General features: G+C 45.0%; 4 protein-coding genes across 4 annotated transcripts; 2 read left to right on the top strand and 2 right to left on the bottom strand.

Moving 5' to 3' along the window:
* Window positions 1–1,992: 1,992 nt before the first annotated feature.
* On the bottom strand, window positions 1,993–3,591 carry LOC308303978 (NEDD8-activating enzyme E1 regulatory subunit-like; the record flags this gene model as incomplete). The annotated part of the gene is made up of 1 exon (XM_080748527.1): window positions 1,993–3,591. One exon carries the CDS (start codon window positions 3,589–3,591, stop codon window positions 1,993–1,995), a length of 1,599 nt encoding a protein of 532 aa, XP_080604653.1.
* A 1,063-nt stretch (window positions 3,592–4,654) lies between these two features.
* LOC308305169 (replication factor C subunit 4-like) lies at window positions 4,655–5,731 on the top strand (the record flags this gene model as incomplete). The annotated part of the gene is made up of 1 exon (XM_080749874.1): window positions 4,655–5,731. One exon carries the CDS (start codon window positions 4,655–4,657, stop codon window positions 5,729–5,731), a length of 1,077 nt encoding a protein of 358 aa, XP_080606000.1.
* A 1,430-nt stretch (window positions 5,732–7,161) lies between these two features.
* Window positions 7,162–10,927, top strand: LOC308304156 (cullin-associated NEDD8-dissociated protein 1-like; the record flags this gene model as incomplete). Its single annotated transcript, XM_080748715.1, is given in 2 exon segments — window positions 7,162–10,827; window positions 10,829–10,927. Coding segments are annotated over 2 exon segments (3,750 nt in total). The 5' UTR covers window positions 7,162–7,176.
* Window positions 10,928–13,338: 2,411 nt separating this feature from the next.
* On the bottom strand, window positions 13,339–14,637 carry LOC308304154 (vacuolar protein sorting-associated protein 37A-like; the record flags this gene model as incomplete). The annotated part of the gene is made up of 1 exon (XM_080748713.1): window positions 13,339–14,637. One exon carries the CDS (start codon window positions 14,635–14,637, stop codon window positions 13,339–13,341), a length of 1,299 nt encoding a protein of 432 aa, XP_080604839.1.
* Between the last annotated feature and the right edge of the window lie 247 nt (window positions 14,638–14,884).

Below are 14,884 nucleotides of genomic sequence, written 5' to 3'. Positions count from 1 at the left end.
GAAAATTCAAGATGGCGGAAAATCTATCATGGCGCAAATGGGCGTGGCCTATATGGGGAGATGCGTCATGACCCAAGGAATCCAGGGAAAAAATATTTTTAATTTTCCGACCTACGGTTCAAGAGTTACAGGCCAAAACGTAAAGTGGGGTGTTATGGCGCCACCATGCGGCCAAATGACACAATTATTTTTTATTTAATCCTTGAAATCATTATGAACCTCCTCTCCAAGTCTTGAAACTCTAGCCCCTATGGTTTGCGAGAGACAAATAATTGAATGTGAGTTTTTGCGATTCCCATTATAAGTCAATGGGGAAAATTAATTCACTAATAAATTAATATCAATTAAACTATAGAACCTTTCTCTTAGAAAAGTAATAGCCCACGATTCCCGAGTAAGCCGGTCGATTTGACATATGGCGCGAGTGTGTGGTGGCAAAACTGTGGGACTAGTGGCGTGCCGAAGTTTAGGAAGTTCAGGCTACATACACACACACAGACAGACAGACAGACACACACACACACACACAGACCCACACAGCCACGTATAGGGAGCCTGTGCTTCACACAGCTCCAAAAAGTAGGAATGGTTTCTAAAATGTAGGAGTGGTTTTCTGCAGTTGTATAAGCCACCTCACGCCGAACTAATGGTACGCCGAGAGCAAATATGTAATGAGTGGCGCCAAATATTCATTTTCTACCCAGAAACTGGAAGAACACAGAAATAGCTACAGAGACAGCAGAAAGCTCTGAATCCTATGGGCAAACTGAACCATATCATTACTCCCTATCACAGTTATAGTTATATACTGTATTATATTTATATCAATGAGTGACTCATTGATATAATATATATTTATAGAAAAAGTGATTTTGGGTTTCATGAGTGTCACGAGAAAAACGTATCTGAATATCGGTTTCCAATAGGACAAATTGAAAACAACTGCCTCGATGTATTGAGTGAAAAAAAGAAGAAAAAAATTAAGTAAGAATTATAGGTGAGGATAATTTTAATTTAGATTCATTGAATGTGCAGGGCATATAAAACATACATCAATTACGCGTATCTATATACATTAGTTCAAGTAAAATTGTGCAACTATAGCTCAGACAGAATTTCTACAGACTGAATGCCGTTTTTATTTATTTTTATTTCATTTTAGTTTTTTGTCATTATGTACAGTATACATACATACTGTACATAATATACACACGGCTAATCTTGCAAACCACTACACAATTCAGGTATGCGGCCAGGTGCAAGTCTGGCTCAGGGAGGAGGACGCCCCTGCCATGCAAAGTCCAGGGTCACTCCCAGCTGAGGACCCTGCAGCTGGGGCTTAGGCACCATCAGAGGTGCACCAGGCAGAGCTGCGCTGCAGGTACCAACATCTATCCGTCTGTCAACAACCATAACCCCAGTGCCAGATGTCTTGTGCATGCTGTCAGGCCAAGGAAGTTCATCCCTATTTCTCACATGTTGAGATTTTTAAGCGGTGCTCCTGAAAGGAGCTGTGGCCTACATCTTGGCACAAAGAGCTCAAAGTTTGTTGTCCGGGCTGTGAAGTGTGGCCTACATGTTGGCACAAAGCGCTCAAAGTTTGGGGAAATCTCGCTTTTGCGAACGCCCATCATTTCGACCGGAGGGTTAGCGACTCACTCCACGGAGGGTGAGGGTTAGAGTCGGGTGTCGAAAAGATGACACGTAGTAACAGTGACAAGCTCCCCAAAGTTTGTTGTATGCCAAGGGTCCTATTGGCCAAGCTTTGCAGGATGCGCTGTGATTGGCTATCGGGGCGCTTGATGAAATTAACTCATAAATAGCACCGCTCACTTCACACTAGCTAGTTGATTTCTTTTTTGTTTTGTCTTGAATATGTTCTTTGTGTGAATTCATGATCACTGATTAACCGGCCCCTCCAATACCGACTTCATCAAAATTACGTTGCAGATTCACAAGGCAGCCACACCGTCATTAGGCCCTGCTTTTGTACTACAGCTTGAAGGTAGCAGTTTTCTGAGACATTGCGTTGTAAATGAAGGTGTTGTTGAAAGGCACAAACTGGTGAGTAATGATCTTGATCGCCTCTTGAGCAGCTGAGCCTCCCAGAAACGCTGCGACGGTGTGTGGCTCGGCGCCACCACAGCGACAGACCTCGTGGATGTAATCGTCTTTGATGTCGACGTTCAGGCTGTACTCCTGCAGCAGACTGTTCAAACACAGCTTCAGCTTGCTGATGTCCTCGTCCACTTGGTAGTTGTGAACCCCTGGGACACGGGAATGCTGCTGAAAGAAGCCATTGACAGAGCGCAGCAGGAGGTAGAAGACCATCTCACAGTCTGGATCAGCCATTATACAATTGGTTATTTGGTCTTTATTGGCTGAATCCACGCTGTATTCCTCGGCTAGAGACCTGCAACGCACCACCCTCAGGAAGGCTGCATTTTTACAAAACAGTTTGATGTCCTTTTCAGAGATGCTCTCCGGCGGCTTTCCTACAGATTGCAAGATACATTTGACATGCTTAGACACAGCAGTAGCGTCCTGCAGGGCCTTCTCCCTGTAAACGTTCTGAAGGTTGATGAACTTTTGGGAGTCTGCAATCATGTCTGGAATGGTCCCTCGCACTGGCAGGTTCCCGGCGCCTTCGTTCTGCATGAACTCCTTGACAGCTCGCAGCATCACCCAGAAGGATGGGGTCTGTGCTGTGATGTTATTACACTGCTTACTGTTCAGGAGTTCATGCACTTTAGGATCGATCGTGACAGGGTTTACAGCTGTGTTGACATTCTTAATAGCCTCCTCATAGTTTCCTTCAATTTCAGGGACACCGTTCTCTTTCTTCAAAATCCCATCCCGAATCAGCTGTCTGAAGTCCTCCTTTTCTTTAGGTGTCGATGGTGGTTGGCGATTGTGCTCAGTGAGCCACTCCTCCAAGTATTTTGCAACAATAATAACCCATGGTGTGTGACTATGATCCTTCTTCTTCTTCAGGTCAAAGGATTGGATGTGTTTCTTTAAATCGGCAAATGGCTGGACTAAACGCAGATCTTCCAAGGCATTGTCCGGGTGAGACTCAACCACTGTGTGCTCTTGCACCACCAGTCTCATGTAGCCGATTAGTCCGAAAGTTCTGCAAGCTAGAAAAGGCACACGCTTGTTCCATAGAACAGAGCCGAGCCTCAGGCACGTGCCCTCTGGCAACTGAACACCAATAACCAGGGTGAACCTGTTGAAAAACTCTGGGTCATTGTCCAGGAGCTTATCTGGAGTATCCTCTACGAAAGTTCCGGTAACGTCGCTGTTCAGCTCTTGCAACAGCTCAGTGGTAGCCCGTGCTCTGTTCTTCCCTATACAGCTGTGGCTGAGAAAGAAGTTATTCCCAACATCTTCTCCAGCGACTGCGTGTCCATCGACGATGGTGAAAGCACCAATGCCTGGCAGAACAAGATTCTTAAGTATCTCCGTCCCGGTTGCTGTAGCGTTTATGAGACACACATGTGCATTCTCAAGAGCCTCTTGACCATGGTCACCCCACAGTCTCAGTTGTCTGTCGTACTTCTGTTCCTTTGATGCTTTGGAGGCCGCCATGGTGATCTCTACAGGAAGGCTGTTCGTCCAGCATACACTTTAAGTATCCAGTCCTTCCACCAAGACGTGATGTAGTTCTGGCATTCAGCCAATCAGTTAATAACATGATGTGAGGTCAGAACGTAATAACCATATGTGGCTTTGCCAGGAGGAAAAACATATAATTGAGCGGTGCTCCTGGAAGGAGCTAAGCTCCAACATCTGGCTTTGTCCGGGACACGAAGCATGGCCTACATCTGGCCTACATCTTGGTACAAAGCGCTCAAAGTTTGTTGTACACACAGGGTCACGTTGGCCAAGCTTTGCGGGACGCGGGTACTATGGGCAGTACAAAAAGTACACATCCAAATTTTGTTCACAGGTGTAGAATACATAGCGTTATACCATTTATATTACCATAATATAAATGTAAGACAGAATTCTTTAAACCAATTATTTTATATACTTAATAATCATGGTATTTTCTTTTTTTCCCCAAAATCTCAAAAAGTATAACAATTTGTAACGAGAATAATACAAGCAGAGATAACTGTATAAAGCTGAACAAGTTGAGGTTTTAACTGTTTGTATCTCAAAAGATAATAATGTGGATGGCAGCAAAATAAACAAGAATGCTGGTCCCTGATTGGCTACGTAAACACAAACAGATATGCCACTGAATTCAGTAATTGCGCACTCTGCTGATGCAAGTAATGATAAGACAAAGTATGGACTAGTTTTAAGTGCCAAAACATATGATGGCAGTAATAATAGGCCTATATGATATATGGTAAGACAAAATTAATTTCCCATAGAAACGCACTTTCTTTTCCCCAAAAATCTCATAAAGTATAACAATTGGTAACAAGAAAAATACAAGTGTGTAAAACTGTGTAAAGCTCAAACACAAAAGACTAGTTTTAGGTGCCAAAAAATGCTAAAGCGAGCCCACAACTAACTCATAAATAGCACTTCACGGGACACAGGACAAGGCCAGGTGTAGCAGCCATATATGGAGATCCATGATCATCAATATGACGTCATAGACTGGCCACCAAGAACTATGATTATGTTATCCACAGTCATGCAGGTGATTTTAAAGGGAGCATCCGTCCAGGCCACTAAACCTCAGAAGGACAAGGCATTAGCAATGTCCAGCACAGAGAAGAAAGCCATGCCTGTCCCCTGGGTGGAGAAATACAGGCCAAAGTGTGTGGACGAAGTGACGTTTCAGGAAGAGGTGATAGCAGTACTGAGGAAGGCACTGGAAGGGGCAGATCTCCCAAACCTGCTTCTCTATGGCCCACCTGGAACAGGGAAGACCTCTACCATCCTAGCAGCTGCCAGAGAACTCTACGGTCCAGAGCTTTACAGGCAGAGGGTGCTGGAGTTGAATGCCTCTGATGAACGAGGGATCCAGGTGATCAGAGAGAAGGTCAAGAACTTTGCTCGGCTCACCGTGGCTGGGAAACGCACGGATGGCAAGCCATGCCCGCCTTTCAAGATCATCATCCTGGACGAGGCCGACTCCATGACGGCCCCCGCCCAGGCCGCTCTCAGACGAACCATGGAGAAGGAGTCTCGTACCACACGCTTCTGCCTCGTCTGTAACTATGTGAGCAGGATCATTGAGCCGCTGACCTCCAGATGTTCCAAGTTCCGCTTTAAGCCTCTGGCCGATAAGATCCAAAAAGAGCGCCTGATGGATATCTGTCAGAAGGAGAACCTTAAATGCTCTGGGGAGGCTATAGCGGCGCTGGTGAAAGTGTCGGAAGGTGACCTACGAAAGGCAATCACCTTCCTCCAGAGTGCGGCTCGTCTCAACATGGACAAGGAGATCACAGAGAGAGCCGTTATCGAGATAGCCGGGGTAGTCCCTCCTAAGATGATTGACAATTTGTTACAGATCTGTTACAGGGGAACGTTTGAGAATCTCGAGGTTGCTGTGCGGAATACAGTGGATGAAGGCTATGCAGCCACTCAAATCCTGGGTCAGCTCCATGAGACAGTCATAGGTCAAGACCTGAATGACAAGCAGAAGTCAGCCATCACAGAAAAGATGGCGGTGGTTGATAAGTGCCTAGTAGATGGAGCAGATGAGTACCTGCAGATATTGAGCCTTTGTTCTGTCATCATGCAGCAAGCCTCCCAGAACACCTAATACTCGCCTGTCGAGACCAAACAAACATCACCTTTCCTAGCGTATACCTCTGAAGACCTCCAGACATTGGGCCTATTATGAAAAACCTCTTTAATTCCATCATAAACAATACTGTGTTACTTACTTATCTAGAAGTATGCACATTATTTGTAAAATGTAAACAGTATAAACAGTGCAGCCACAGTCCTCAACTGGAACCACAAGCTGCAAAGCTTCTCTAGTCAGAAGCATCTGTTAGTTTCTTAAAGCAGTGCTTTCCAGATTTGGTTTACCCAAGCCTATTTTGGGATTTTGAACTGTAGCCTATTAATTCATTTATCCTGAAAAAGAGAAACTACATGCACATCCCAAACTCAAAGTTGGTCCGGTGCTGTGCGACGATTAGTACAAAATAAAAATAAAATAAATGATTGCACACCGAGAGCTCCAATATGACAGATGTCTCATTGCTCAATTGAAAGGAAGGGATGTGTACATTTTCTTCATAATATACTTTGTGCGTGTTTTCAGCGAGTCCACGCAGTTCCTGCAGGAACTGCTTTTCTAGTTCTTGTTAATTTTCTTGTTATTAGTGTCAGTGCAGAGGTATTCTATACTGTCAGACTGAGGTGTTAAGCTCGAAACGTCACAGCACCTTTTGGTGCAATGAGACATCTGTCATATTGGAGCCCTCAGTGTGCGAGCGTTTATTTTCCATTTATTTTCGTAATAATCGTGCTCAGCACCGGACCAACTTTGAGTTTGGGATGTGCATGTAGTTTTTCTTTTTCATGAGAAATGAATTGATATAGGCTACAGTTCAAAATACCCATTTTATACCTCTGCAGGCTTATACCTCTAGTACCACAGCGAGGGCCGGGGTGTCTTGACTTGACTTGATGATCACAGGGTTGTTGGAAAAAGGTAGACTTTTCTCCACATACAGTAGACTTTACAGTAGACGATTTAATGAGAAAGAGAAAAAGGCTGCTGCTGCCGCTCAGAAGAATGTTGGGTTGGATTCGGACTCAACTTTTCAGGTCAGAATAAAGCTAGCTAGTATCCTGACAACATGCACCGATGTGATGACATATCACGGATGTAATAGATGACTGACAACATAGACTGGCCTTCAAGTACTATGCCCATTCCACCCGTGCAACTGCGCAACTGAGTTGTATATTTGTATATTCTGTTTGGAGACATAGATAATGCACCAATCACAATGCAGGCTTGGACATACAGTAACTGTGGCATCATTCATCGCCAGCATAAAAGGGAGAGATTTGTTGTTGATGGAGATAGGAACTGGAGGTCTAGTTGAACTCTTCCGAGCTCCTGAATAGGCCTTAACTACTCACTTGATTGTGTTTTGTGTAGGGTTATTGGAAGGAGGCGTGGCCTAACCCAGAGCATAACCAAACATGACGGTCCCCTCCCTCGACATCTCCAATCTGTTGGAGAAAATGACCTCAAGTGACAAGGACTTCAGGTTCATGGCAACCAATGACCTGATCTCCGAGCTGCAGAAGGATTCAGTCAGACTGGACGACGACAATGAGAAGAAAGTGGTGGATATGATTCTGGCATTGTTGGAGGATAACAATGGAGAGGTTCAAAACCTGGCTATAAAATGCCTGGGCCCTCTGGTGAGCAAGGTCAATGAGTGCCATGTTGAGACCATCATGGACACACTGTGGACCAACACATTGTCCGATAAAGAGCAGCTACAAGACATCTCGTCCTTTGGACTTAGGACTGTTATAGGAGAACTTCCTCCTGCTTCAAGTGGCTCCTCAGCGCTATCAGCCAGAGTTTGTAAGAAGATAACTGGTAAACTGACAGGTGCTATCACCAATCAGGAAGATGTGTCCGTTCAGCAGAAGGCACTTGACATCATGGCCGACATGCTCTGCAGACAGGGAGGATTGTTGGTGGCTTTTCATCCCTCAATCCTGAGTTGTCTGCTTCCCCTGCTCACTTCTCCTCGCCTGGCTGTCAGAAAGAGGACCATCACAGCCCTCGGCCACCTTGCAATGTCATGTGGGAACAAGGTGTTCACTGGCCTAATTGAGCACCTGCTGTCTGAACTGGGATGTGCACAGGGCACACAGAACATGTCAACTACCAGAACATACATCCAGTGCATGGCTGGTATCAGCAGACAGGCTGGACACCGCATAGGCAGATATCTGGAGAAGATCATTCCGTTGGTGGTGAAGTTATGTAAAGTCGACGATGATGAACTGAGAGAGTACTGCATCCTGGCCTTTGAGTCCTTCGTTACTAAGTGTCCTAAGAAGGTTCGGCCTCACATTCCCACGGTCATCGAACTGTGTCTGCTTTACCTGACCTACGACCCAAACTGGAACTATTACGAAGACGAGGATGACAACACTATGGAAACAAAACAGGATGATGAAGACTATCAAGGTAGTGATGAAGAATACAGTGATGATGACATCAGTTGGAAGGTGCGTAGTGCATCGGCTAAGTGTCTGGACGGTGTCGTCTCAACCAGACATGAGATGCTGCAGGACTTCTATCGCTCCGTCTCTCCTGCACTCATCTCCTGCTTCAAGGAGAGAGAGGAGAATGTGAAGGCAGATGTGTTCCATGCGTATACCTCCCTACTGACACAAACTGGAAAGGCTCAGGAGTGGATGTCGGATCTAGACACTATGGATCAGGGAGATACACCTCTAACCCTGTTACAGAGTCAGGTTCCTATGATAGTGAAAGCTCTTCATAAGCAGTTAAAAGAGAAAAGTGTTAAAACGAGACACTGTTGTTTCAACTTGTTGACTGAACTGGTGAAGGTTTTGCCTGATGCCGTGGTCCAACACGTATCAGTACTAATACCAGGTATAGTCTTCAGTCTGAATGATAAGCAGTCCAGCAGTTCCAACCTGAAGATCGAAGCATTGTCGTGTTTGCATGGCATCCTTTACTCCCAGCCCCCCCACACCTTCCACCCACACATCTCACACATCTGCAAAGATCTCATCCCAGCCGTAGTGGCCTGCATGGGCGACCCCTTCTATAAGATCACCTCTGAAGCCCTGTTGGTCACACAGCAGCTGGTCAAGGTGATCAGACCTCTGGATAAAATAAAAAGTCAATCTAGTCAATCAAAGGACTCTGAGAGTTTTGACCCCTCCCCTTACATTAAGGACTTGTTCAGTTGTACAATTAGGCGCCTGCGAGCCATTGACATTCACCAGGAGGTTAATGAACGAGCCATTTCCTGTATGGGCCAAATCATCTGTAACCTGGGAGACCGTTTGCCTACTGAACTCCCTGGAACACTGATCATCTTCCTGGAAAGACTCAAGAATAACAAAGTTGCACAACTCACTACTGTTAGGGTGTTGACTCTGATAGCACACTCTCCTCTGAACATTGACTTGGGTCCGGTTCTTTGTGAAGCTGTTCCCATCCTTGCCTCATTTCTTTCCAATATCCAGAGAGATTTCAAACTCGATACATTAGATGCATTGGACATATTGATGAGGAAATATAGCTCCTCTGTGACTCCAGACATGATAGATACAGTATTGGCTGAACTTCCATTTCTCATATCAGAGAATGACATGAACGTGTCTCAGGCAGTGTTGAAATTCCTGTCCACATTGGTGCAGACACACCCCTCCTCTCTGGCTAAGCTCAGCGAAGGAAACATCCTCAACCAGCTCATGTTACTGGTCCAATCCCCACTGCTGCAAGGAGGAGCACTGACAGCCATGTTGAAGTTCTACCAGGCTCTGGTGTGTACAAATACAACAGGTTTGCGTTTCATGGACCTGATGAAGATGCTAACAGGACCTGTCTACTCTAAATTGTCACTGTCTCACAAACAGGCCTACGCTACCATCGCTAAATGTGTGGCAGCACTCACCAGAGTCTGTCCCAACGAAGTACCTGCTGTAGTGGAACAGTTCATAAAGGATGTGAATAACAGTCGCTCCACAGATTCTATTAGAATGTTAGCTTTGCTCTCATTGGGTGAAGTTGGACATCATGTGGACCTCAGCATTGAACTCAAGACTGTCATCGATGATGCTTTCTCCTCCACTTGTGAAGAGGTGAAGTCCGCAGCGTCCTATGCTTTGGGTTTGATCGCTGTTCGCAACCTTCCAGAGTACCTCCCTTTTATCCTTTCAGAGATCTCCTCTCAGCCTAAAAGACAGTATCTGCTACTGCAGTCTCTAAAGGAGATTATAGGCTCAGCTTCGGTTCCAGGTCTGAAGCCCTATATAGAGTCAGTGTGGTCTCTTCTGCTGAATCACCCTGAGTGTCAGGAAGAAGGAACCAGACGAATTGTTGCTGAATGTCTGGGAAAGTTAACTCTGTTAGACCCTGGGCGTCTACTGCCAAGGCTGAAGTGCTATCTACTGTCAAATTCGTCTTATGCCAGGAGCTCTGTGGTAGCAGCTGTCAAGTTCACCATCTCAGCTCATCCTCAGGCCATTGACCCTCTACTGAAGAACTGCATAGGCGACTTCCTGAAGACTCTAGAAGACCCAGACCTGAATGTTCGGCGCATCGCCTTGGCAACATTCAACTCAGTAGCTCATAATAAGCCCAGTCTGATCCGAGAGCTGCTGGATTCAGTTTTACCACTTCTTTATAATGAAACCAAAGTCAGGAAAGAACTCATCAGAGAGGTACAGATGGGACTATACAGACAAACAGTGGACGATGGTTTTGATATGAGGAAAGCAGCATTTGAGTGCATGTCCACTCTGTTGGAAAGATGTCACGACAAACTGGACATCTTCACCTTCCTCAACCATTTAGAGGACGGACTCAAAGACCACCATGACATCAAGATGTTGACGTTTCTCATGCTGACTCGTCTCTCGTCTCTGTATCCAAGCGCCATCACCCAGAGACTGGACAAACTGGTAGCACCTCTACAAGCTACCTGCTATGCCAATGTGAAGGCTGGCTCAGCAAAGCAAGATTTTGAGAAACAGCATGAGCTGAAGCGCAGTGCGATGCAAGCTGTTGTTTCTCTACTCGCCATCCCGGAAGTAAAGAACTCTCCTCTGATGTCAGAGTTCCAGTCTCAGATCCTGTCAGATAAGAAACTCGCTGCAATCTTTAACTCTGTCCTCCAGAGACTCCAGTGCAGCCAACATGGCAACATGGTGTCCATGGACACATAAGAATGAAGAAGAAGAACTAGTTTTTGCTTTAGCTTTTGCACTTTGAGTACTTCAGTTGTCTTTGAATTAGTAAAGGTTTGCCTAAAGTTATATTCTGATAAATTCTTTGAAACACTCATTCATTCATGTAGGGGTGTTTGGACCTTTTGTTTGGTTTATTCACTTTGTTTATCCCTGTTTTTCTTAGTTGCCTATACAACCTGGGTAATTTAGTCAGAAAAGGTTTACAAAAAGCAGGTTCTCTTTGCTGGCAAAAACATTAACACACTAAGTTGTATTACTATGCACCATGACATATGGTATTACACTGTAATACAATGTTCACACATAGAATACTCCATTTTCACGCTATTACACTGTAAACCTAGCCTCGTACTGTAAACCCAGTGTGCACTATGACGTTGTATTAAACTGTATGTAATACAACGTTAACACAAATAATACTTTATTGTTGTTTAAAAGTTAATGGTTATTTAAATTATATATTTTTTATGGTTAATTTTGTAATTTGGATTACCCTGTGAGTATACAACAAATTAAGTTACTTTATATTATTAAAACTCAGGGATATAATAAACTCACCACAAGGGGGTAAAAGGGGAAGTTTACACAAGGAACTCTTTTTGAGTTACAAAGCATTTATTTTTGTTTGGCTCAGTGGATGCCCTGAAGTTGGTATTTTTTAGAATATTATTGAGATCCATGTGATGACATTTGCCTTCCAACTGCTCTGTTGTCTCCCCAGTAAGAGGAAGAGGAACAAGCCAATGCATTATTGCTATTTATCAGGCACTGAGCAGACAATTGAATCAATGTCTCATCAAGGACTCAGGAAGAATCTATAAATCCAGGAATTCATGTTTCCCAATCTGATTTGCAGATTGATTTAAGCACTTGACAATATGGTCATCCCTAAGATTTCAGCGTGCATGTCTATGTGCAAGTACATAGCCAAATGGAGATCCCCGATGTCATCAATGTGACATCAGATACTATCTGGGACTGGTCTAAGATAGCAGTACTTAGACTGGTCTCCAAGTATTATTGTGATAATGGGCGCAGGCCGCGCAGTACTAAGTACTCTGGCAACAGGTACAACAGGTATTGCAAAACCAGAGGGCCATGCATTCCATATGGGCATCGTTCCCAGTTTGATAAAATATGAAAATATCTTGCTGGAGTCCTTCCTTATATTATTATTACTACTTGCGCAAGTACCGTGTTTGGCATTTCTGTCGTGTATCAATGAGGCACCAGCATTCTTGGTGATGTCACCTACAACAAGTGCGACCTGCTATAAATAATAAGGCGTGCTTTGCTGGCGCACAAGTAGGCACCTCGAGAGTGCAGTCTTGTTTAGGCCTATTTGAATTGAAGTTCAAACAGCCAAATAAACAAAAATCACACAGTGTGAAGAGAGCGGTGCTGTTTATCAGTTAACTTCACTTGGCCAATGTGACCCTGCATGGGCGTACATACGGACAAAGACAGATGTTGGAGCTTAGCTCCTTCCAGGAGCACCGCTCAAAAACGCATATTAACAAAAAACAAAAAAGAAAAAAATACATATTACAATGTGTTTTATATCTGTTACCACAGCACACAGCGGAATCCAAGCTGTGTGCAGTGTGCTGATTGCCAAAAAGCAACCATTTGGCAAAGATATTTGATGTACAGACATCTGGGGAACTCCCGTCAATAATATATATAATATATATATAGGGGTTAAGTATACACAGATGAGTGAACAGTCAAGCTCATCACCAAAGCTTGATTGTTGTCAACACCTCGATTTCGAACTGTTCTGGGTTCAAATGCTTGTGACAACACGGTCCTCACAGTTCATGTTGGATTGGAGGTGGCAAAACTCCACTGCTCTGAGCTGTCTACTCATGTCTGTGAGCAAACTCTGGGACAGATATAGTTTCACATTTAGTCTCACAGTTGGTACTAAAACCCTTTATTCTGACTGAAACGTACCTGACTTGCAACTGGTCTGCTGTTCTTTCCTTCTACACCGAACCACCTCGCCAGATCAACAAGCTCACAGCACGTCCCGCTGCGACCCATTGTGAGCTTGTACTGTAGATCGCCTATTTCTGGCTTTTGTTCCCCCAGAATATTGGTTAAAATTGAAACTGAAACTATAGAGGAGCATTAAGAGGGTATTTGTCCATCTTCTCTTTGATTCCAAAAGGTCAGATTGATTAATATAATTGCAACTGAATCAGTTGGAATCCAGAATCCAGAAATAAGCTTGACTCATTTTGATGGTATGTCTGAAGATGGGAATTGTGGGTTCCTTTACTTAAATGTCACCACAGCATTCGATGGTTTCTTTAGGGTCTAATCATCATCGTCACCGTCTTGTTCTCATCATCTGTGCTTCTCGTCACCTCTATTGCCTAACCCTTCCGGATGCCAGTTGCTGTTTGCTAGAACTCCAGCCATTGAGTTCTAGTGGCTGGTGGGGACATGTCCATTTGTGTTGTTAATGGCCTGTTGGAGCTTCTCTTCTTTTGTCTTTCTGCTGTGGCAAAGGGTTCTCTTCTCCATGAAACTGGTCAGGAAGTCTTCTATTTCTGTACGTCCTTTTAGGAAGATCTCAGCCATCCCCTCCGCTTCTTCCTCTGCCTGGTGGGCTGCCACCTGCAAACGTGCCCGCAGAGCACTCAGACTGCAACTCTCACTCAACTCATGCTGCCTCTGCATCTTGGTCTCAAAGGCTGACTTCCTCTGGGCCAGCAGCTGGTACTTGTCATGGAGTCCCTGCCTCTTCCGCTCCAACAGTGGTTCCATCTGAAAGTTCTCCTTGGCCATGTCCCGATTGCTGGCAAAAAGCTCTTCTCTATCACTGGTCACCTTTTTGAGCTGTGGCAGGCTCACCAAGAAGTCCAGCAAAACATCCTCCTGCTCATACATGTCTTTCAACTGGGACACACTTAATTCAGAGAGTTCAGGAAAATACTCTGGAATCTCTGGCATCTTGTACAAATGGGCCTTTAGCCCAGCCTGTGAGTTTACAGTGGGCACAGATGGTGGTAGGTTAGTTATCAAACCATATGGCGCTGGCGCTGCTCTAGGGGGGCCATGCATGGTATCCATACCGGGTTGAGGCATCAGAGCCGAGACTGGCACCGGTGCCTGACTGGGCCATACGGTGCCAGCCCCGTAGTGGAATCCATGTGTTGGGTATGGTGCTGGTAAACGCTGACAAAGGTCAGAAGGGCCGAAACACGTTCGTTTGTTTGACTGCTGAGGTGATTTATTAAAAGAATCATGTGTGCGGATATTGCCTTTTTTGATTGGGTACGGTGCCATTCCAGATGGTTTGTACATACTGTATGGGAAGCCAGAGTGGCCATTAGATCTCAGAGCAGGAGGGCTCTTCCACAATTCATCCAACAGACTCTGAGTGACTTTGCCCAAGTCAGAGTGCATCCCAAAATTTGTGACGAGAGGGCTTGTGATCACGGTGCCATTGGTGTTGTCCACTAGATGATGGCCAACAGGCGGGTGGACGCTGACGACTGGCTTCTCCTGGGGGAACTGGGGAGGGAGCAGGACGCCGAGACTTGCGGCCGAGTTCCCGACTGTGAACGGTATCATGTACTCCACATCCTTCTGGATCTCTGCTAGGTTGGGGTGAGCGGCCTTGAGAGAGTCGATTTGCCGCTGTCGTAGTTGCTGGAGGCTACTGAGAGGTGGTGGGAGAGGTCCGGAGCCTTTGGACGCTAAGGGGGAAAGCCAGTTCATCCTCTTCAGGCACACCCACTGGGACAACTTCTCGGGGGTTGGGGACAAAAGTGGCTAAACTAGAATATATTGCTCCTGAAGAGACAGTGTGGGCTTACTGTGATGTCATGTTGACCTCTAAGTGCTGACGACATCAAAATGACATTATATTTCAAGAAATATAAAACATTATTTACATTTTAAACTTTTAATATAATAATAATATAATTACTGAATACACTTCGCATTGTGTACTTTTTTGCCAGAC

Source organism: Nannobrachium achirus (genome assembly GCF_963921795.1).
Source record: "Nannobrachium achirus genome assembly, chromosome: 19".
NCBI classification, from domain to species: domain Eukaryota; kingdom Metazoa; phylum Chordata; class Actinopteri; order Myctophiformes; family Myctophidae; genus Nannobrachium; species Nannobrachium achirus.
This window is presented reverse-complemented; position numbering and strand designations above follow the sequence as displayed.